Source organism: Sarcophilus harrisii, chromosome 4 (genome assembly GCF_902635505.1).
Source record: "Sarcophilus harrisii chromosome 4, mSarHar1.11, whole genome shotgun sequence".
NCBI classification, from domain to species: Eukaryota; Metazoa; Chordata; class Mammalia; order Dasyuromorphia; family Dasyuridae; genus Sarcophilus; species Sarcophilus harrisii.
In genome coordinates, this window is record NC_045429.1 from 60,356,141 (window position 1) to 60,381,567 (window position 25,427).

At 35.8% G+C, this 25,427-nt stretch overlaps 1 protein-coding gene across 7 annotated transcripts in view; it reads left to right on the forward strand.

Annotated features, from left to right (window-relative positions):
* The window catches only part of SUCO (SUN domain containing ossification factor), a 90,186-nt gene that overhangs the window by 13,240 nt on the left and 51,519 nt on the right, over nt 1-25,427 (forward strand). For 5 of the 7 annotated variants that reach the window (XM_031936901.1, XM_031936899.1, XM_031936900.1 and 2 more), the window contains exons 2-3: nt 20,851-20,959; nt 22,842-22,952. In XM_031936901.1, the coding sequence (XP_031792761.1) occupies nt 20,851-20,959; nt 22,842-22,952 (220 nt within the window). The remainder of the gene's footprint in view (nt 1-20,850; nt 20,960-22,841; nt 22,953-25,427) is intronic. The other 2 variants (XM_031936905.1, XM_031936902.1) reach the window with 1 other exon arrangement.

Genomic DNA, 25,427 nt, shown 5'->3' on the forward strand with positions numbered 1-25,427 from the left:
TGTTCAACAGTTTTTAGTAGTGAATGGAGACAAATTAGTTATTACTTGAAAAAATGGTTTTAAAATGTATTTTTTGCAACCTAAACTCAGTTGTTGAGTTTCTAACTCATAATTTAATTTTTAAAGAAGTTTTGGGCATACATAATAAGACTACCACAAATTATAGGACTCAAAAAGGAATGGAAAATATTCTTTTGAGAATTTGCAGTAGAAAAGCAGTAGAAAAATGTTAATCCTTACAACTAACTTTTTTGGACTTGTTTTATAAGTGAATATCAATTATACAACAGTGGCTTGTTTCTGCTTTAGGTTTTTCTGTTTTCATAATTAAGTGAATTTTTTAAAAAAAGCCTTGATTTCCTCCCCCTTTTGTGTATGTATATGTTTCTGTAGGAAATTTTGAACTCTGCAGAGTAGGTGAGAATTAAGAACTAGTGATGAGAATTTGCCAGTCTTCTCCAGTTGCATGATAATTAAAGCCATGATAATTACTGATTGAGGGAGTATAAAAAGGTTAAAACAGAACACCTATTAGAAGTATTGGGGAAGAGAAATTAGAGAAGAGTATATGTGTAAAGGGGTGGTGTGTGTGTCTGTGTCTGTATCTGTGTCTGTGTGTTTGTGTTGTCTGTGTCTGTGTGTGAAAGTACAATGATTTAAGCCAATATAGGAATTTCAGGAAGGCATTAATAATCATTACAAGTATTGAATACCTTCTGTATGTCAAGAATTGTGTGCTAAGGATATAGATACAAAGAATAAAACTTAAGTTTATATTCTGAGTTGAAAGTACCTATACAGATGTGCAGTGTATATATAAAACATATATATATATACACACACACACACACACACATACACATAAATACTATGTAGTTAATTACAAAGTAGTTTGGAAAGCAGGTGGGAGGATCAGACAATTTTACATACAGAATATGGTGCTTGAATTTTATCTTAAAGAGAAAGACACTCCAAGGTGGAAGTAAATGAGTAAGTGAATATGTGGGATGGCTAGAGCAAAGTCTCAGAGAGGGGAAAGAGGCAAGAGAGATAAGGAGTCATGTGTAAGACAAGAGAAGGCCAATTTATTGTTCAGAGGAGGGGGGGGGGGTAATGGCCAGCAAAGCAAGAAAGAGAAGTAGAAGTTGGATAAGAGGCAAAAAGAAGCCATTGTAGGCCATTGTAGTTGAGAAAGGAGAGAATGTGTTTATTAAATATCTGTTTATATATATGTGTGTATATATTATATATTAGCAAGACACCGATAAACACTTTACAAACGTTCTCTCATTTGGTCCTTGCAACAATCCTAGGAAGGTGGTATTATTATTTTTCTCCATTTTACAATTGAGCAAACTGAGACAAAGGCTAGGTGACTTGCTCCAGAGTCACATAGAAAATATCTTGAAGCTGGATTTGGATTCATATCTTCCTGACTCCAGGCTTAATACTCTAGTTCTTGTGCCATATCTATGCTCGCCAAAAATCATGGTGGACTTGTGGAGGATGAATTGAAATGAAGACAGACTTGAGTCAGGGAGACTGGCTGCAAAATACTGAATTTATTACAGTAATTTGAACCATGGCACCTGCTGTACAACTAGAGAGAAGGGGTCAGATGGGAGAGAAAACAGTGTTATTCAGAATATATCTTTATATAGATAAACTGAAATTTTTTTTAACAATTTAATTTCACTAATTTTAGCTTAAATATGTTACTACTTATAGCTAGAAAAAACAATGCAAGCTTATTTTAACTACTTAATTTTATATACTAATACATTTTAATTTCCCCCCCCCTTTTTTACATGATTCATTCAAAAAGTAAACATATATGATGCAAGCAGCCAGTGAAGTTGAGATTTCAGGTTTTCTTTTTCTTTGCTGAGGATTTTCAGTGGTTTATATTAAAAATAATTAATGCAGTGCAAAAATTGATTATAATACAAACACAAAATAATTAAGAATTAAGAAATAAGAATATCTATTGTAGTGCTATTTAGGTATATCTTTAGCATTAATGTATTCTGAGAAAATACCTCTGAAGCCAAAACTGAAATGGGGAGAGGGTTAGTTTAGTAACACAATTTATTAAATAACTTTTTATGTGCAAGGCACTGTGATAGGGCTGCAAAGAAAAATATTTGTAAAGGAATTTATATCCTAGAGGAATTCAAAGTGTTGTAATTAGACTTTTTTTTCTATTTTATTTTTATTATAATAACTTTTTATTGACAGAACCCATGCCAGGGTAATTTTTTTACAACATTATTCCTCGCACTCACTTCTGTTCCGATTTTTCCCTCCCACCCTCCACCCCTCCCCTAGATGGCAAGCAGTCCTATATATGTTGAATATGTTGTAGTATATCCTAGATACAATGTATGTGTGCAGAACCAAACAGTTTTCTTGTTGCACAGGGAGAATTGGATTCAGAAGGTAAAAATAACCCGGAAGAAAAACAAAAGTACAGTTTACATTCATTTCCCAGTGTTTTTTCTTTGGGTGTAGCTGCTTCTGTCCATCATTGATCAATTGAAACTGAATTAGGTCTCTTTGTCAAAGAAATCCACTTCCATCAGATTACATCTTCATACAGTATTGTTGTTGACTTATATAATGATCTCTTGGTTCTGCTCATTTCACTCAGCATCAGTTCATGCAAGTCTCTCCAAGCCTTTCTGTATTCATCCTGCTGGTCATTTCTTACAGAACAATAATATTCCATAACATTCATATACCACAATTTACCCAACCATTCGCCAATTGAAGGGCATCCATTCATTTTCCAGTTTCTAGTCACTACAAACAGGGCTGCCACAAACATTTTAGCACATACAGGTCCCTTTCCCTTCTAGTATCTCCTTGGTGTAATTAGACTAAAAAAAAAAAAAGAAGAAGAATTTTGTGGAAGAAATAGGAATAGGACCACTGGAAATTCTCTATGGATGATGAGTGATTGATTTTTTGATCAAGGAATGACATGGTCAGATCTTTGTTTGAGAAGATTGTTTTGGTCACTGAGAGGAGGAATCAGATATAGTCTCTCTGGCAGTAGCCCAGGTGATAGATAAGTGAAAAATGGTGTATCTGTGGTGGCTATGTGAATGGAGAGAAGAGGAGGATAATGTATAACTGAACTTTATCCACCCCTCCCCCCCCCCCATTTTTTTTTTTCAGCCATGTCTAACTCTTGTGACCTCATTTGGCATTTTCTTGGCAAAAATGAAAGAGTATACCATTTTTTTCTCCAAGAACTGGACTTAGCAAATTTAGTTATATATGCAAAGTGAACAGAAGGGCACAAGTCAGGAATGAGACTAAGATTGTGAACCTGGATGACTGAAAGTATAAAAAGATAAAATTTGGAAGGTAATCAGTCCTATGTGAAAATGTTGAGCTTATGAGGAATCTAGCTAAAGATGTTTGGTAGACAAGGAGTGATCAGGAACTAGATTTTTGCTTTGACACTAGGGATAAAAGGGTATGTAGATATAGGAGTCATCTGTAAAATCTAATTGAATCTGTAATGAGTCATCAAAGAGAAGGTATTTTAGAAAAGAACAAGGATTAGGACACAGTCTTAGGGGGACCCTTTGATTAGGGAAAAGGATGCAGATGGTGAGGAGTGGTTAAGAGTGGTCACATCGAGAGAACACAACATGAAAACTGAAGGAGGTTAAAACTCAGAAAAGAGAAGAATTCAATAGTCATTAAACATTTTATCAAGTGCCTTTATGCTGCAAACTGTGTTAAGGGTTAGGGAATACAAATACAAAAAAAGAAAATGTAGACGTTTTACATGACCCCAGGTATATATTATATAAAAAAGGTATAGAATCAAACATTTACTGATAATCATAATTTTATGACCCCCTCCCCACATTCAGTTACTAGACTCCATATAGACTTAACTACAATTTATTCTTAAATAAATTATGTTTTAGAGTATTGGTTAGTTGCTGTGTGGTTTGAAGTACTGAAGTCTTTTAAAGTTGCTTTCCTTTCTTAACATTGTGATCATCATGTAAACTTTTCATTTGGTTCTGCCCCTTTAATCATGTTCCGTTTATACAAGTCTTCAACTTTCTCTGAAATCATGTTAGTTATTTCTTACAGTTCTATAATATTCTATCACATTCATATATACTATATTTTAGTCATTCTTTCATTGATTTGGCACTTTGATTCTAGTTCTATTCTACAACAGAAAGTGCTGCTACAGTCAACACAAATGGTCGTTATGGGTGCAAGCTCTTAACACCACCATCATTATATGCAAGAAGCAAATAACTCTGCCCCCAGAAGCTTCTGTTGAAGAGTTGCTCCCTTATTTCATAGTGACTAAATAAGGACTCTAACTTAGCTTCATTCTGTGATTCTGAATTATTATAAAGCATCACCCAAGGGATTCTCTTTCTTCTAGGTAAATATATACACACCATATAGATATGTAGCAGTAGTTTCATCTTCTCCATGCTATTAAAAAACAAGACAAAACAATGCCACATCTTGGGTTTCCCAACTTGTTCACTGATCCATCTCAGAGTTGCCAATTGAGGGAGACCTGTATGGATCCCTCTCTAAGGAAGGAATTCCAAGGAGATCCTGTGCTGAGGAAGGAATAAGAAGGGCTAAAAGAAGGATCAACCAGAAATGTCCCAAAATTCCATTTTTATCAGGCAATTCTTACTGGAGTCTGGATACAAAAAAACTCCCCAAAACCCGCTGGAAATGAGAACCCTTTTCCTTTCTGGGGGTAGTATTGATTTGTTGTAGACATGGCTTGAGAGGGTGGATGCCAGATGAGGGTTGTCAAATGCATAATGATGCCATTGTTCAATATCAGGGACAAATGTCTTGCTCTGAGATGGGAGTGCCATTTTAGGACATCACAGCATGGTATCACTACTCAAATGTCCAAATTGACATTGTACTAACTCCACAACATTTGCTATTTGTGATTATTTAGCATACATCTCTGATTACTGATGCCCGCAAATAGCTATGTAGTGGGAGGTATGGGCAGAATACCTCCATTGATCTTGACCCAAAAGGGGAAGAGCTTTTGATTGTCTAGGCTTGTGTTTTCCAGGCCAAGAGACTTTGGCCACTGCCCAGGAACTAATATAGAAGAAGATCTTCATTGCTTCATCCCTCAACACTACTCTTACATGGCCAGCCATGTTGTCTGGAGCCCAGCCAGTTGGCAGTGTTGCCAGTACCCTACTCCCCAGGGTGTCTCCTGTTACTCGATTAGTAGTGGCTGCTGAAGTCCAGATGCATATGGTTCTCTTGTTGCAGAGGCAGCCACTAGTCAGCAGGCAAGAGGAGACTCCTAATGAGCCAAGTTCTTAGAGGTGGGAAGCCATTAGTCCAGGAGAGAAGGCAGGATTCTCAGGTCTGGTCTGGAGACCTCAGTCTTGGGCATGGTCACTGCCCATTTTCTGAGGAGCACGAACACCAGAGACACTCGGGCAAATATGATTTTATATCTTCTTGTGACTTGTGACTAGTAAATGAGGGCCAATAATATATCCAGGTTATATGGGGAATGTGTATTCTTCCAAATGTAGAGTCTAGATTTCAGAATTTCCTTAGATTGTGGGGAAGAAAGAGTCAATGGCTTATTGTGGTAGAATCCTAGGGTTTTTTTTACCTGCTATGTTCTCCTGAGTTCGTTTGAGCAGGATGGACCCTAGATTCTCTCAGGGTTAATTTCCCACTTCTCATCCCTTATGTAGGGCACTCTGATCTAGGGTCTCTGCCACTGTGCTCTCATCTGATCTGTTCATCACTGTACTGGCCTAGGGGAATAGGACCTCTTAAAGGTTTCTTTCTATTATAATGTGGCCATTTGAAGGAGAATTCAGGTAGCCTTGAGGAAGGATGGTGAAAGTATGTTGTATTCTTTCACAGGTGAAACCAAAATTTCCAGTCACAGCAATGGGTGGGGGGACTGGGATGGGGGAAGCATTGACAAGATTGATATCCTATACCACTTAACATAGCCTGGGCAATCTGATCTATAATGCTGACCGGATCAGGAATAGCTGTAGAGATGAGCAGAATGGCTTTGTTTAGCTCCATGTAGTCCAGTGCAATCTGCCATGTACCATTTGCTTCCCTCACTGCTAATACAGAGCTTCCTTTATCTCTAGAGAGTAATTATCTTTTCTTTCTCTAGCAGGCCTTGGGGTCTGGGGAAGGGCATCTGTGTACAATCTATCAAACCCATTTTCTTTGGAAAATTTACCCTCTGCATGCACTGCAAGGGTGCATCTTGGTCACCGAAAAAGAGCATTCCTTCTTTGGGGCTGTGACAGAATTGACTCTGTGAAAGGAATACTTTAGATTTTCCCCATGTTTTGAAAGTCCACAGCAGAAAGACTGGTGACACTGACTTCATGATACCCAGGTTTCTTGAACCATTGCTTCAGGGACTCCTCAGATTTCCCTTTGAACTTCTCTTAAAACAACAGCAACAGTAGCAAAAACTATCTCATCTTCTTGGGGGAGAGGGTCTATCCATAACTTGCTCTCTCAGAGCAGGGAATTGTACCTTGGGTGGGAATTTTTTTTCTCTTCCAAGTCTTTTCTCTTAACAACAAGACTTTTGATTTCTTTCAGCAGAAACTAGAACTTCTGAGCCAGAGACTATAGGGTAAATTCCTGTTTGGGGCATCTAGTTACTGAATGCACTAATCCATTTTTAGTTTTTGTCTTAACTATGCTGTTTATACTGTCTAGTTTATACTGCAGTCAAGAACTTCCCAGGAATTGGGGCCTAGGCATTTTCTTTGCCATTCTGGGTAGGCTCCTTTTTCACCACCTGAACTGATCCTTCCTTGTCTACCCATTCTACTGCCAGTCCCACAGAGAACTCCTTATATATAACAAGAAAGATTTGAGTGATAGGGACACAGGCATTGTCCTGTCCTCTGCTTTAGCCATCCTTGTATTTGTAGGGTTTTTCCCCAACTCAACTGTTATCAAACAGTTGGCCAAAAGGCCATCTCTTGTCTATAAGGGGTTGTAGGTACAGCTCTAACAACAGTGCACCGTCTTATTAATTCATGTTCAGCATTGGGATGAAATGAAGTACTTTGTATGTCACTGAACATTGAACAAAAGGAGGCTTACTTTGCCCTAACACTGTAAGAATATGCAACAAAGAAAGTGTCATGTAGTCCCACTCATCTCCATCTGGAAATGTGTCTGGTCAGTAAGTAATGATACTATATTTCAGTATTTCATCCCATTTGTAAATGTCTAATTCCAGAACAATTCTGCTTCTCAGTAGAGTAATGTATTCCTCATCATAATTCTCTCTCAAAGAGGACAAGATTTTTAAGTCTTGTTGTAAGTGTAAAAAAAAAAAATTCTTCCAATAATTTTTTTGGTAGATTTTTTTTTTTTTTAATAGTCTGAAGATGTATAAATCTTGGCAGATTTACATGAATTTTTAAGGATTTTAACATGCCCTTGCATGAATATGTGAGCTTCACAAGTACAAATTACTTGGCACCGTTGCTTTGTTCATTAGCAGTGATTAAAAGCTGGTGAGTTTTTGGTTTTGGATTTTTTTGAGACTAATTTCTCAATTCTTTTGATATTTATATATCTCTTTAAGCAGTGGATTAAGCAGTAATTGAAGATTTAAAGGTGAGAAGAGATAATCAAAGCTACCTTAGGTAAGTCAGTAAATAGATTTGAGTCCTAGACCTAGACCTAGAATCAGGAATATCTGAGTTTAAATGAAGCCTTAGACACTAGCAGGGTGACCCTGGATAAGTCGCTTAGCAACTCTTGTTTTTGTGAGGATCAAAGGATGTAATCTTTGTAAAGCTCTTAGCACAGTGCTTGGAATATAGCCAGCACTTAATAAAATTGTTTTTTCTTACCTTGGTCTCCTGCAGTGTCATGAAGATTAAATGATTATACACACACCCGTAGTGATCTGCAAACTTTAAAGCATTATATAAATGCTAGATATTATTAATATTAATAATCTGGTATAACTTGTATAACACCCATTTAATCAAAAAAGTATCAAGCTTTAAAGGACCAATATTTTGTAGACTTAATTGGAATTTCCAAAATCCTAGGAAAGATGTTGAATTAAAAGCATATGCTTAGAAAAAAAAAAATGAACGTATAGAGTTGAATGCTCATGTGTGTTAACACCGATTGCCCTGGCCTCCAAGCCAGTGTATAGGCCAGGTGTGGTCTTCCTCTTATCCCTTTCTTTCATGGTTTTCTGGTGTTCTTAAGAGAATTGGGGGTGCTAGGTCCTCATTTCTAGCCCTTCCTGTGGTATTCCTGCCAATTTTTACAAAAGAATCTGTACTTCAAAATATGTATAACAAATATACAAACACATCCTTCTTCCCCTCGGAATCCCTTCAATCTCAGGGTCAGTGTTTGGGTTCATGGTAGAACTCATCTCTAGGGCCAGAGCTCCCACTAGAGCTGTGAATCCCGGGAGCCCTGCTTCTCCATACATCTCTGCTGGCCTGGCCGATGGCAGTGTCCTAGGTCTGGGTGCAATGGCCCAGGTCAATGGAGGTCACTCCTTCCACAGCCTCCTTTGTAGTTGGAGCAGAAAGTAGGGGAGCAGAGTAATGATGGCCTTTTCCTCCCACCTCTTCAAGTCCTGAATACTGAGCTCTGGGCAAACACTCTGACACTGATGCTCTCAGTGGGGTCAGAGCTTTTGCTGGCTATACCAGCCCACGGGATGGGAGGGATGTGGGGAAAGGACTTTGTAGTTTCCCAGGGAGACCTGTTAACACAGGAACCCCCATATCAGGTCATCTGTGTGTGCTCAGACAAGACCTGGTCATATGTGATTTGATGATGTGTTTGACTATCCCAGAGAGACTGTGGGAGAATTAAAGATATTATGTATCAAAAGCTAGAATGTTTCTTTAAGGGAATATGATTTTGTTAGGGTAGGCACCCCCTCACCTGACCACACTGCAGCTACTCTTTGGGTTAGCCTTCTATTCCTTCCTTCCTTCCTTCCTACCTTCCTTCCCTCCGTCTTTCCCTCCCTCCCTCTCTTTCTCTCTTTCTTCTTGCTTTTTATTTACAAGATATGTGCATGGATAATTTTTCAGCATTGACCCTTGCAAAACCTTCTGTTACAACTTTTCCCTTCCTTTCCCCCACCTCCTCCCCCAGATGGCAGGTAGACCAATATATGTTAAATATGTAGAAGTATATGTTAAATACATGTCCATACAGTTATTTTGCTGTACAAGAAGAATCGGACTTTGAAATAATGTAAAATTAATCTGAAAAGGAAATAAAAAATGCAGGTGGACAAAAACAGAGGGATTGGAAATGCTATGTTGTGGTTCACACTCATTTCCCAGAGTTTTTTCACTGCGTGTAGCTGGTTCTATTCATTATTGAACAAATGGAACTAATTTGGTTCATCTCATTGTTGAAGAGGGCCACGTCCATCCGAATTGATCCTCATATAGTATATATGTATATATAGTATATAATTTTGATAGGGAAACCCAAAACAAAGTCATAAAGAGACCATTCCTGTGTATCTCACCAGTGGATCAGCACAGGGAGACCAACAGAAGTCTGTGGACACTGGGGATAAATACAAGAGAAGTATATAATGATCTGGTCTTGCTCATTTCACTCAGCATCAGTTCCTGTAAGTTTCTTCAGGCTTTTCTGAAATCCTCCTGCTGGTCATTTCTTACAGAACTATAATAACATTCATAATACCACATAAAATTTATTCAGCCATTCTCCAATTGATGGGCATCCACTCAGTTTCCAGTTTCTAGCCACTACAAAAAAGGCTGCTACAAACATTTTTTGCACATACAGGTTCCTTTCCCTTCTTTAAGATCTCTTTTAGCCTCCTATGTTGCTTTTGGCTTGAGAAAAAATGAGGGCTTAGTGGGCAGGCTTGGGGGATAGTCTTTTTTGACCTACATTGAAAAGAGCTTAGTAGAACCTTTCCTTGGATTGTCTTCCATCCGCATGAGAATTCCCAGAGTACAAATGTGGTGTCAGTCTAGAATTTGGTTAGGATTATCCTCTTGCCCTGGCTGAGGACAGGAGACAAAACTGCCAGTTGGCAGTAGTTCCTATTGAACTCTCCACCCCCAACTCCTTCCAGTGGGGCTCCAGATGCCTTGTTAAGGTTGGATGAACAGTCTTGTATTTATCTCCAGTGTCCACAGACTTCTTCTGTTGGTCTCCCTGTGCTGATCCACTGGTGAGATACATAGGAATGGTCTCTCTATGGCTTTGTTTTGGGTTTCCTTATCAAAATTTGTCCTTGTGCATTTTCTGGATCCCTTTGAAAGAATTTTGAGGGGGCGGAGCCAAGATGGCGGAGAAGACACACGTGACTTTCTAAGCTCTTCTCTTACCCTCTTTATCAATATTATATCGAGCCTCAAAAATAGTCTTGACTGCTACAATTCATAAAGATAAGAAGTAGAACAACTCACCGGTCAAGAAAATCTGGCAGTCTCGCCAAAAAGGTTGGTTCCGGGGGCCAGGGGAGATCCCAGACGGGAGAGAAATTAGGTTCCGAGGAGAGTCTCAAACCGAGGGTGAAGGCACAGATCTCACCCAAGGCAGCCCCAACCCACAGTCGGGGCTTTTCCTTTGGGAGTTGTGATCCTGCGCAGGAGGACGCAGCCTGGGTAGCCTCCAATCTGACAGTGGGGAGCCTCAGCTTGGGCCAGAGCTTTTCCAGGGCCGATTTGATTGGGCAGAGACACTGGGGCAGAGTTCCGGCGGTTCTGGTCTGTGGTCTGCGGTCAACTGCTAATACCAAGTCCCACAAGAGGCTCTGGCCTGGGGGCAGTGACACTTTCTCACCCTTAGTCTCTAGCCGAGGCAATCGCTAACCCACTCAGCCCTACTAAGCAGTTTGATAGCTAGGCCAGTGCTGAATCCACTTCCTGTTGGGAAGGGAAAACTCCCACCAGAGCACTCCTACCTGGAGCCGGAAATAGGTTTAATCTTTCCCTGCTCTGCAGAGGAAGCTGGTAACCCCTTGCCTAGGAGACCTACCAGGCTTTTAAAACATGAATAAAAAGATGAAAAGAACGATCCACAGCTTCTATGAGAAAAAGAGCAGGTCAGCAAACCTGAAGAGACCTCAAACAGCAAAAATGCATCAGACTGTCCTCCTTTACATGATGTTATAGAAGAGACCATTAAAAGTCTCAAAAGAGAGTTAGAAGATAAATGGGGAAAGGAAAGAGAAGCCTTACAAGAGAGCAACAACTTACTGAAATACAATTGAAAAAAAAAAAATATCAGGAAAGTAAGAATGGAATTGGAAAAATAAAGAGTTCACTAGAAAGTAGGATCTGTGAATTGAAAAGACAAAGAACACGCAAGAAAGTAGGATCTGTGAATTGAAAAAGAAAATAATTCACTAAAAAAAATTAGTGAAATGGAAAAATTCCACAGACCAAAACAATACATTTAAAAACTCAATTGACATATACAGAAAGAAGTAAAAAAGCTAATGAAGAAAATAATTTTTAAAAATTAGAACTGAACAAATAGAAACTAATGATTCATTGAGACAGCAAGAACAGTCAAGCAAAACCAAAAAATGACAACTGAAAACCATGAATATCTTCTTCCAAAACGACAGACTGGAAAATAGATCAGGAGAGATAATCTGAGGATTATTGGACTTTCTGAAGAACTATGATGAAAAGAGCCTAGATACTATTTTTACAAGAAATCATCAAAGAGAATTGCCCAGATGTAATAGAACGAAGGTAAAGGCATTGAAAGAATTCATCAACACCTTCTGAAAGAAACCCAAAATAAAACCCAAGGAATATTGTGGCAAAATTTCAGAACTATCAGATTAAGGAAAAATTTACAAGCAGCCAAAACCATTTAAATAACCGAGGTGCCACAATAAGGATCACAAGATCTGGCTGCCTCACATTAAAGGAAAAAGAGGCCTATGATATTCTGAAAGGCACAAGAACCTGAGATGCAGCCAAGAATAAACTACCCAGCTGTTGAGCATTTTCCCAGGAAGAAGATGGATATTTAATGAAACAAATGGAATTCCTTTGTTTCTGAAGAAAAACCAGAACTAAACAAAAAATTTGATCTCAAGCAAGAACTCAAGAGGATTACCAGAAAAGGTAAAATAACCTTGAGAATTGTATTTCTGTTGTGGATATACAAAAGAATACATGTATAATTTGATTGTACTGATATAACATAAAAAGGGAAGTAGATATGGAAAAAGGATGATGGCAGAATAAGGTGGGAAGGAGGGATAAAAAGAAACCACATCCCCAAAGAGGCTAAGGAAACTTATCAATCTGAGGGAATTTAGAGAGGGGAGGAACATTGTGTAATCTTATTCTCATCAGAGTTGGCTCAAGAAAAATAATTGACATTTGTTTTAGAGAAAATTTCTCTCGCCTCATTAAAACGTGAGAGGAAAAGGAAAGAAAAGAGTAATAGGAAGGAAGGGAAAGACCAAAGGGGAGGGAGGGATTATAAAGAGGATAAGCATCGGATACAAGAGGGGACATAGTTTAAAAGGGGAAAGAGGGTTGGGGAGGCAAGACTAAGTAAAGCACAATCTGGGGTATTAGATGGCAAAATACAGAGAATTCAACCGTAAGTGAATGGATGAACCCCCAAAAGAGGAGGCAGATAGGACTGATCAAAAGTCGAACCTACAATATGTTGTTTACGAGAAACACATTTAAAGCAGGGGATACATATAGAGAAAGGTAAAGGCTTGGAGCAAAATCTATTATGCTTCCAGGTGAAGTCAAAAAAAGGGTACATCCCATCTCAGATCAAGGAAAAGTCAAATGATCTAATTAAAAGAGATAAGGAAGGAAACTACATCCGCTAAAGGAGCATAAACAACACAACATCAATATTAAAATATATGCAAAAGGTAGGCACTCAACTTCCAAAGGAAAGTTAAGAGTTGCAAGAAGAAATAGACAACAAAACTGTAATAGTAGGAGATCCAACCTTGCACCTCAGAATTAGACAAATCAAACCACAAACAAATAAGAAAGAAATTAAAGAAGTAAATAGAATATTAGAAAAATTAGGTATGTTGGATCTTTGGAGAAAATTGAATGGAGATAGAAGGGAATTACTTCCTTCCTCAGCAGTTCATGGAACCTATTCAAAATTGACCATATATTAGGACATAAAGACCTCAAATTAATCAAGAAAGCAGAAATAGTAAATGCTTCTTTTCAGATCATGATGCAATAAAACCATTCCAAAAAAAGTTAGGGGAAATAGACCAAAAAGTAATTGAAACTAAAATCTCATCTTAAAGAATGATTGGTAGCACAAATTATAGATAATTAATAATTACTCAAGATAATGACAATGATGAGACATCATACCAAAATTTGTGGATGCAGCCAAAGCGTAATAAGAGGGAATTTTATATCCTTAGAGCTTACTTGAATAAAACAGAGAAAGAAAAGATTAATGAATTGGTTAACTAAAAAACTAAAAGACCAAATTAAAACCCCAATCAAATACTAAATTGAAATTTAAAATTAAAAAGGAGAAATTAAAAATATTGAAAGTAAAAAAACTATTGAACTAATTAATAAAACTAAGAGTTGGTTCTATGAAAAAGCCAATAAAATAGATAAGCCTTTGGAAATCTGATTAGAAAAGGGAGGAAAAGAAATTAGTAGTCTTAAAATGAAAAGGAGAACTTTCCACCAATGAAGAGGAAATTAGAGAAATAATAAGGTTATTTTTGCTCAACTTTATGCCAATAAATTTGATAACCTAATGAAATGGATGACTACCAAAAATACAGACCCAGACACTAGAGGAGGAAGTAAATTGTTTGAATAGTCCATTTCAGAAAAAGAAATAGAACAGGCAATTAAACAACTCCTAAGAAAAAATCCCCAGGACCAGATGGATTTCATGTGAATTTTACCAAACATTTAAAGAACAATTGCCTCAATGCTATATAAATTATTTGATAAAATAGGAATGAAGGACCTACCAAATTCCTTCATGACAGAACATGGTAATTGATACCTAAACCAGGTAGCTGAAAACAGAGAAAGAAAATTATAGACCAATCTCCTAATGAATATTGATACTAAAATCTTAAAAAGATATTAGCAAAAGACTACAGAAAATCATCCCAAGATAATACACTATAATCAAGTAGGATTTATACCAGGAAGCAGGGCTGGTCAAATTAGGAAAAACTATCAATATAATTGGCCATGTTAATAACCAAATTAACAAAACCATATGATCATCTCAATAGATGCAGAAAAAGCATTTGATAAAATCCAACATCCATCCTATTAAAAACACTTGAGGTATAGGAAAAATGGACTTTTCCTTAAAATAATCAGCAGCATCTATTTAAAACCATCAGTACATCATATGTAATGGAGACAAACGCAACCATTCCTAATAAGATCTGAGGAAACAAGGTTGCCCACCATCAACATTATTTAATATTGTATTAGAAACGCTAGCATAGCAATAAGAGCTGAGAAAGAGATTAAAGGAATAAGAATAGGCAATGGGAAGCCAAATTATCACTTTTTAGACATGATGGTATACTTAGAGAACCCCAGAGATTCGCTAAAAGTTATTAGAAATAATCCACAACTTAGCAAAGTTGTGGTTATAAATAAACCCACATAAGTCATCAGCATTTATATATCACAAAAAATCCAACAGTCAGAGTTACAAGAGAAATTCCATTTAAAGTAACTACTGATAATATAAAATATTTAGGAATCTATCTGCCAAGGGAAAATCAGAAACTTTATGAGCAAAATTAAGACCACTTTTCACACAAATTAAGTCTGATCTAACCAATTGGAAAAATATTAAAATGCCTTGGATAGGGAGCAAATATATATAAAGATGACAATATTACCTAAACTAATCTATTTATTTAGGCTTATAAAAATCAGACTAAAAACTATTTTAATGACCTAGAAAAATAACAACAAAGTTCATATGGAAAAACAAAAGGTCAAGAATTTCAAGAATTAATGAAAAAATCAAATGATGGTGGCTTAGCTGTACCAGATCTAAAATTATATTATAGAGTCGCAGTTACCAAAACTATTTGGTATTGCCTAAGGAATAGATTAGTTGATCAGTGGAATAGATTAGGTTCAAGGGATAAAACAGTCAACAAATATAGCAACCTAGTCTTTGACAAACCCAAAAATCCCAGCTTTTGGGATAAGAACTTACTGTTTGATAAAAATTGCTGGGAAAATTGGAAACTAATATGGCAGAAACTAGGCATTGATCCATACTTAACGTCAGACACCAAGATAAGGTCAAAATGGGTTCATGACCTAGGCATAAAGAATGAAATTATTAATAAATTAGAGGAACATAGGATAGTTTACCCTCTCAGACCTGTGGAAGGGGAAGGTCTTTATGACCAAAGAGAACTAGAGATCATTACTGATCACAAAATAGAAAATTTCGTTATCCAAACTGAAAAGTTTTGTACAAACAAACTAATGCAGACAAGATTAGAAGGGAAGCAATAAACTGGGAAAATATTTTTACAGTCAAAGGTTCTGATAAAGGCCTCATTTCCAAAATATATAGAGAATTAACCTTAATTTATAAAAAATCAAGCCATTCTCCAATTGAAAATGGTCAAAGGATATGAACAGAAATTTCAGATGAAGAAATTGAAACTATTTCAGTCATATGAAAAGATGCTCCAAGTCATTATTAATCAGAGAAATGCAAATTAAGACAACTCTAAGATACACTACACCTGTCAGATTGGCTAAGATGACAGGAAAAATAATGATGATTGTTGGAGGGGATGGGGAAAACGGGACATTGATGCATTGTTGGTGGAGTTGTGAACGAATCCAACCATTTTGAGAGTAGTTTGGAACTATGCTCAAAAGTTATCAAACTGTGATACCCTTTGATCCAGCAGTGTTACTACTGGATTATATCCCAAAGAGATTATAAAAGAAGGAAAGGGACCTGTATGCACTAATGTTTGTGGCAGCCTTTTGTAGTGGTTAAAACTGAAACTGAATGGATGTCCATCAGTTGGAGAATGGCTGAATAAATTGTGGTATATGAATATTATGGAATATTACTGTTCTGTAAGAAATGACCAACAGGATGATTTCAGAAAGGCCTGGAGAGACTTACACGAACTGATGCTGAGTGAAATGAGCAGGACCAGGAGATCATTATATACTTCAACAACAATACTATATGATGACCAGTTCTGATGGACCAGGCCATCCTCAGCAACGAGATCAACCAAATCATTTCTAATGGAGCAGTAATGAACTGAACTAGCTATGCCCAGAAAAGAACTCTGGGAGATGACTAAAAACCATTACATTGAATTCCCAATCCCTATATTTATGCACACCTGCATTTTTGATTTCCTTCACAAGCTAATTGTACAATATTTCAGAGTCTGATTCTTTTTCTACAGCAAAATAACGTTTTGGTCAGGTATACTTATTGTGTATCTAATTTATATTTTAATATATTTAACATCTACTGGTCATCCTGCCATTTAGGGGAGGGGGTGGGGGGGTAAGAGGTGAAAAATTGGAACAAGATGCTGTAAAGTTACCCATGTATATATCCTGTAAATAAAAGGCTATTAAATTAAAAAAAAAAAAAAAAAGAAAGAATTTTGAGGGAAGAGTTTGCTGTTGTTCACCATTGTGATTTCACCTCATAGGATTCTTTTATGTGTACAGTTTTTATTAGCACTGGACTCAAGTAGTATTCCAAGGTATCTCCATAATTATGTTAGAAATCAGGGGCAGAAATGATTTGGTAATACAGATGTTTGCTGTACCCACCTTGATTTAGTATAATTTAATGTATATTATTAACCAGTATGACTGTTGAAAATGACAAGCCAGCCAAGTATTTAATTTAGAAACTTAGAGTTTCACATACAATCTTCTGGTTTTGGTTTTTTAGCTATTTGCTACTGGAATATTCTATCATTGGAATGTTCATGTTTGTTTATGATAAATTATGTTAGTAAAAAAATTTAAAATAAGTTACAATTTTTTTTTTCAAGTTAATTGCAGTAAATGAGGAAAGGCTATGACTATTTCAATTAATAGTATCAGACCTCCTGATAAATCCAAGAATAAATGGATGGTTATATATAAGATAAATTAACAGCGCCAAGTCATATAGACTATGGGACACAGAATAGGATTGGGAGGGAAGGGGGAAGAGTAGTTGTGACTATTTCCTTTTCTTTTATCGATGCCTTAAATATATAAGTGGAATTCCTGTGGTAGTATTACTGAAGTTCTAAACTTTTTTTTTTTTTTTATAAATTGATACATAAAATTAGGCAGAAAAATTCTTAAATTGATGTAGCTTCCTATAATTTGTCCCAAATGAATCCACTTAGTGTTAATACTAACTCTAGAAATAGAACTGTTTTGGTCATTTGGGGTAGGATTTTAGTTTTGGTCTTTCGCTATCTTGCCATGTAGGAAACACAATACGCACTTAAATTGAATTGTAGAAACCTCGTTTAAGCATTTACTTTCAACAAATGAAATACAATGTTTTGATAGGAAGTGAGTTCCCCATCACTGGAATCCAGGGCTTTTTAGCATTAAATCCCTCTCTGATATGCCTTATCTCTACATACACATTACTTGTTTGGGGGGCAGGGGGAGAAGTGAGAGGGGAAAATTGTCAGGAGGAAGTGGAAATGAAAGGGTTGTATGAGGCAGGAAGTTGGATTATATTGACCTCTCAATGTGCCCTTTCAATTTCAGAATTCTTTAATTAAGTGCTAATTTTTAAAGCAGGTTCCACAAAACTGTATTGACTATATAAATCCAATCCAAAATTTTGGAGTTAGCTGAATTTTAAAAATAAACCACATCAAAAAGCACTTGGCAAATGATCAAAAACATTGCTCTCTCCCTTTCTCCTCTGCTTGCCCTTACATGTATGCATGCTACCAAAGGGCATGGGAAGAAGACCTGAAGACACATAGATGAAGACAGAAAAAGCCATGCATCTGTTCAGACTAGGTTTGCTATAAACCCTCAATGATGCTAAGCAGTTATGCCTTATCAACTCACTATCCCATTTTCCATAGCAGCTCTTCCAAACTTTTTTATTCCTTCTTAAAATGGTCACTCTCTTAGCATGAACAATTTGACTCATATATTACAAAAAGAAATTGAGGGCATTTGATGTGAATTCTTTCTTCCTAATTCCCTATCAATTGATGGCTTCTGTCATGTTCTCCTTTATCTTTATCTCACTTGTTGAAGTAGCTGTACTCTTTACCAAGGCTGACCCTTCTACTGGTTCAAGAAGCCATTACATTTTGTTGTCTCCATCAATATATTGTGCGCTCCCCCCCCATCCCATTCTATCACTTATTTTCACTTTCAAGATTTGATTTGCATTGAAATCATAAAAATGAATTTTGTAATAAAACAAGTGATTTTCATGTTATAGATTTCAAAAATTCATAGTATAGCATTTAGCATGCATGCACACATATATTTACATATACATGTATCATTTTAAAATTTATACCATGCCATGCACAGAGTTGAAATTTAATACATTTTTTATTTTGTTGAATTGTTAAACACAGAGTGGTTTAGAAGGGGTTTTAGTCCTTGATAAGTTGTATTTGTTCATTATTATTGTATCCTGGGATCAGCTGGAGAGATGAAGTTGGGTCTCTTGGACTAAAACCTGCCTCTTGAAGAGTGATTAAACAGTAGTAAAATGAACAATGAAGCCTCCGTATATTGTCTGTTTATGTGCCTCCGTTGAGAGCTTAGTAATGAACACACTTTAAACCTCAAAGATAATAGTTTATTATCATTTAGTAGATGAAACTTTATGATCTGGTAATTTGTGTGTGTTACTCAGAATGTGTATGTTCATATAAAGTTCATATATGTGTGTGTGTGTGTGTGTGTGTGTGTGTGTATGAAGGACAAATACTGATTCAAGTCTACCTTTGTAGGTACTGTTTGTTATTTTTAACAGGTGACATATACATATATGCCTTTAGCCTTTATTCTTTCAGATTAAATATGCACAAATATAATAGCCCATCAAGTATTTATCAAGTGTCCACAGTTAGCTGAGATTTGTGCTGGGTGGCATACAAACACATATTGGAAGTCTCTGCTTTCAGGGAGCTTACATTCTGCCTAGATGGGTTGTGTACTTAGAGAATGTTAATACAAAATAAAGATAAGACAGTTTTGGAGGATCAGGAAGGTCTCGTGTTAAAAGAGGCTCTTTGGTTCAGTTTTTTTAAAAAAAATTCTCAATAGTATTCCATCTCTCCAAACACATGCAAAGACAGCTTTCAACATTCATTTTTTTGCAAAGTTCTGCTGTCCAGATTTACATATACAATTCTTCCAAACATATCTATTTGTAATGTTGTGTTGAGAGAAAAATAAAACCAAGAGGGGGGAAAAACCATGAAAAAGAAAAAGCAAACAAACAACAAAACAAAAAGTGAAAAGAGTATGCTTCGATCTGCATTCATTGTCCATATTTCTTTCTCTGCCTGCAGATGGCATTTTCCATCCCATGTCTTTTGCCTTTGCCTTTGCCTTGGAAGTCTATCATAATTGATCATTACATAGTCTTGCTGTTAACTGTCTATCTACAATGTTTTACCGGTTCTGCTCACTTCCTTTAGCACCAGTTTACATAATTGTTTCCAGGCTTTTCTGAAATCTGCTTATCACTGCTTATCACTTATTGCTCTATAACAATAATATTCCATTATATTCACATACCATAATTTACAGCCATTCCCCAACTGATGAGCATTTACTCAGTTTCTAATTCCTTGCTATGACAAAAAGAGCTGCTACAAACATTTTTGCACATGTATGCCCTTTTCCCTCTTTTATGATCTCTTTACCCAGGAGAGACACTCTTCAGATTAATTTTGAAGGAAAATAGAGATTTTGAGAGAGAAAGGTGAAAAGGGAATTTGTCTGTGGAATACAGGAGATTGTATATATACACAGGCATGAGATAGCAATAAGGGTGAGTTATGTGAAGGGCAACAAGAAGGCCAGTTTGGCTGTAACTTAGAATGTGTGAATTTGGATACAGGAAATTCCTTACTAAACTCTAGGCACTTGCTAATAATTTTACCATTACATACAAATTCCCTTATCCTTTAAAGTTCTTTATAACCTGTTCCCAACCTGCCTTACCAGCTTCATTTTACATTATTCCTTTTTACATAATACTAGTCTCAACTCTTTGTGCTGTAGTTTTTTTCTGTCTGAAAAAAATGTACTCTTATCTCTGAATTCCAAATTTCCCTCAAGAACCACTTTACTTATCCCTCCAACTGCTAATGTCTCTCAACATCAAAAAAGTATCTTGATCTATCACAAGAATGTGTATGTTCACTTGTTGCTCTGAATAGTTACTATTTCATTTTGTCTTTGTATCCCCAGTGCCTTTTATGATGCTAAGTCCCCCCCGAAATGTTTTACATATGCTTTTGGTTCTCTGGATTGATGGTTTGACTGAGTAATCTATTTATAAATTTGAGAAGTCAGATGTTTAACTCAAGAAATTTGTATTTGATCCTATTGTGGACCCCTGGAGTTTATTAAGCAAGGAAGTGATATAGTCAGGATTATACCTTGTTATTTCTGCAGGATGGATTGGAGAGAAAATAAATGTGAGGCAGGAAAATCAATAATCTGTATGAATTAAGATTTTAGGTTTTTGTACTGATTTGTTTTGAAGTATTTTTTTTTTTTTTTTTGTGGATTTATCTTATAGGTTTCCCAGTTGGCGTGTGTGTTGTAAAGAGAGTTCTTCACCTTCTTCATATTATTCTCAAAATGACAATTGTGTACTTGAAAATGAAGATGAACATGTCCAGAAAGAGGTACAGTAAAAATAACATAATTATGTATATATCAGTTTTCTGAGATTTTTTTCTTTAAAAAAACAAAAAATTTCTTTGAAAGTAAAATTTTAAAAATATAGGCAGTCTGTTTTTGATTAAAGAATTTGTATTTCTGCTAACTTTAGGGTAATCCAAAGACTCAGTTAAAGATTTTTAGTTCCATGGTTGTGAACCAATAGGCTTTGTAATTATTGTAAAGGGCACATTTAATAATTTGTCATAATAAATAAAATTCTGTATATTGAATCAGTTATGCCTCATGTACATTTTGATATTTCCATGGATCTGTGACTTCATGCAGTATGTATGAGTTCTCCTTATAATAACAGATTGAAACTCATCCATGTCTACTGCTCTAGTATAATTCTTGTCCACATTTTTTGGCACATCCTCCACAAAGAATTCCTTCAGTATGATGGGGACTTTATCTAGTTCTCTTCATATCATTCAAATTTCAAATGAGTACAAATGCAATTGTGGTTAATAAAATACCAATTTTATTTAAAAGCAAAAAACCCAAACCAAAACAAAACTAACCAAACAAGCTATGAAGGTGCTTTCTAAATTAGGAAAACTCTTCTCAGTTGTTATCTTACAGTATTAAGTCCTTAATAGTTTTAATAATAAAAGCCAGTGGAAGCCAAATATTTTGTGCCCAAACCACTGAAATAGTGTATTTTTTCCATTAAAGTAAGCTTATTTATGCATTCTTATCACCCAGAGAGGTCTGTTTTAAGTAATTCCAGTTTAATAAACTTAATCAGCTTTTACATTGAGGGATTTTGGGGTTTGTTTGTTTTTCAAGTCACCTATCTCCTAGGTAAACAAGAACAAAGAATTGCTTTTAGAAGAAGATTTTCTTTGGGGTGGGAAAGTAGTATTTCATGTAATACAGGCTTTCTATTATTTTTAGTGTAATTATTGCAAAATTTAAAATGGCATTTAAAAGGTTTTTTTTAAGCTTATATTTAATCTAAAGCCAATTTTTTTTAAAAAATTGGCAATGTTAGTAGTCCTCATTTTTTTCCTATAAGACGTTCTTCTAGGGTTGTTTTGTGGCTCAAATGAGATGTTTTTGTAGAGTGCTTAGAACTGGTCCTACAACATGGTAGGCATTTGATGAATTCTTGTTTACTTCTTTCTTTCCTTGAAAATTGTCCCATAACATGTATCTCATTTTCTCATGGAAAAAAAGTATTGTGGAGAGCTTTGTTTTCGACCTGACTTGCTGTCAACTAAAACAAATATAAACATATCAAGCACTGCAAACCTAATTTTAAAATAGTAACCCATATTTCATTCCTATAAAATGGGTATAAATATGAATTGAATGCATTTTTTTTTTCCTAAAGAGCTCCTGTGAAGCCCTTTATCTTATAACTTCATCTTGGATACAATCATGAAATAATTGAAGTAGCATAAAAATTCAATCTATAAAACTTAAATTGAGCATCTAATACTAGTACTTTCTGCTGTTAAATTTGAAACAGATTTTGAGGACTAATTCATTATGAGGTCTCTAAAGGGAAAAAAAAATTGCCAAAGGAAGTTGCAACCTAATGCTTCCTTTTCTTTAAGTAAAGGAGGAAAATGAATGTGTGATAGCTAATGACAGTGAAAATTTCCTGAAAGTTGTGAATAGCAAACAGATGTAGGATAAAGACTATTCAACAGTATAAAAATGAGAGAGAGGAGATGAGGAAATAAATTAAAAAGAAACGGTAGAACACAGACAGTTTTTACTATTTGAGAAGTATGAGGAGAAAGGAAGTGAGATATCTAGGTAATTAATGAAGATCCATGTTAAGAATATTATCAAAAACCTGTATTTTTTGATGATTTTTTTTCTTTCATCATATAGGAGGAAACTGATAAATCCATTAATACAGAATTATTTGGAAATATAGACTCAACCATGCCTAGTGCACCAGAACATGATACCTTAGTAGATGACTGCAGCACTGATGAACAGGTAAAAGCTGCATCATCTTGATTTTGAGAGACCTGTCTTTTCAAAGATTGCTTCTACCTCTAAGCTTTTTGTTTAGTAACTGGATTTTATTATCATTATGCTTTTATGGCATTGCTTACCTGCTGCTACAAATACTGCATTTTAAAAAGTTAAAAAATATGACAATGCCTACTCTCCCTAATAATATATAAATATTATAATTGCAATCCACCCCATATTTTTCATTTGATCCGATATGTTCATTTAACTTCCTTGAAAAGGCCCAATGCTAACAAAACTAGTTACAATAAAATAGTGGGAGCCACCTTTTGATTGGATCCTGGTTAAGTAATTTAAAGGCACTTGGAATACATGACTAATAATAAAACAGTCCCTGATTCATGGAGCTTTATCTGTTAGGGAAAACAATGTATGCATATATATGTAATAGAAAATAGGATACTAGCACCTGAGGCATCAGAAAAGACCTCATATAGAAGGAGGCACTTGAGCTGGGTCCCACATGAGGAATAGCCAATACAGAGGTACTGAGATGGGAATATCAGTATTACTTCCTTTGAAACTTGTAAACTGGGATTCCCAACTTCCCTAAGAATAGCATCACCCCCTGATTTAAGGAAAGGCTTCTAAAGTCCTCGGGACCCAGTAGCACTGCCTCGTAGGAAACTAAACTTCTATTATCTCAGTAAAGATTTTGAACCTTCTAATCGTAATAGAACACCTTCTATCCATTCTAACTTTGTCAGGACTTATTCCTCAGTGGTTAACATAGTCCTACCCCTCCTAATGATATTGAAACCCTGACTACAGAAGAACAAATTCCATCTACTCCCCCACTATATTATTCAGTTATCAATTTTCATCTCCCTTAGCATTTCTTCCCCATTCTGTCATTCTAGATCTGGAAAGGATGCCCTCTAAAATTTCTAATCCATAATAAACAAACTTTGTCTCTTCTTTCATCTTCCAAGTTCATTCCATCTTCTAGCATCCACTAAGACCTTGTTTCTCAAACCTTTTACTGTTCTGTTGACTAGTCTTTCTTGTTCTGTTTGTACCATCCTTTATCTCCATGGGAGAGTTCCTGCCTCTTCCCTACTCTATTATTTATTTGTTTTTAGCCTTTTAGAATTTTGAGAACTAAATTCTCTCGCATCCCTCACCCACTAATAAGGGAAGAGTATATTATCAGTTATGCATGTGAAATCATGCCAAACATTTACACATTAGCCATAATTCCCCCCAAAAGCAAAACAAAAAAAGTGAGAAAATTATACTTGTTTGCATTCAGAGTTCATCAGTTTTCTCTGGAAGTGGATGGCATTTTTTCATCATGAGTCCTTTGGAATGGATTATTTTTAGTTTTGATCAGAGTAACCAAATTTTTTACAGTTGATCTGGTCACAGCTTTGCTGTTACTATGTATAATTATCTTCTGGGTCTTCTTACTTTACTTTGCATCAGTTCATATAGGTCTTGCCATGTTTTTCTTAATGTCATATGCCTCCCCTCCTCCTTTCATTTCTTATAGCACATTAATACACCATCACAAATTCTATGACTTGTTCAACCATTCTCCAATTGATTAGCTTCCCCTCGATTACCAATTTTTTTGTTACCACAAAAAGAGCTGTTATAAATGTTTTTGAACAAATAGATCCCTTTCCCTTTTCTTTGCTCTCTTTGGGATATAGAGTTCGTAGTGCTATTGCTGGGTCATAGGATACAATTTTATAGCCTTTTGAGCACAGTTCTGCATTGTTTTCCAGAATGGTTAGACCACTTCAGTATTCTACCAGCAATTCATTAGTGTACTTGTTTTTCCTCATCTCCATCATTTGTCATTTGTGATAAAAAGGTAGGTATGACGTGGTACCTTGAGTTATTTTAATTTGTATTTCTCTAATAAATAGTGGGGACAGCTAGATGACACAGCAGATAGTCCTGGTCTTGGAATCAGAAAGAATCATCTTCCTGAGTTCAAATCTGACCTCAGAGACTTATTGTGTGACCCTAAGCAAGTCATTTAATCCTGTTTATCTTAGTTTCTCATGTATAAAATGAACCAGAGAAGGAAATGGCAAACTACTTCATTATCTTTGCCAAGAAATCCCCAGAAGTCAGAGTCAAATGTGGTAGAAATGACTAAACAGTGTCAGTAATGATTGGCAAGATATTTTCAAGAAACTATACTTAGCTTTGATTTCTTACTCTGAAAACTGTTTATATACCCTTTGACCATTTATCAGTTGGGAAATGGCTCTTGTTTTTATAAATTTGACTCAGTTGTAGGCTCATTTTATATTTGAGAAATGAGATTTCTTTATCAGAGAAACTTTCTGTAAATTTTTTTGATATTACTTCATTGTCTTTGGAATCTTTTTGAGGAAAATGTAATTTTCCTTATTATCTTTTTAACTTGGTTAGCTTGTCTGAGAGATCATGCTTCCTATTTGTGGGGGATTGCCAATACCA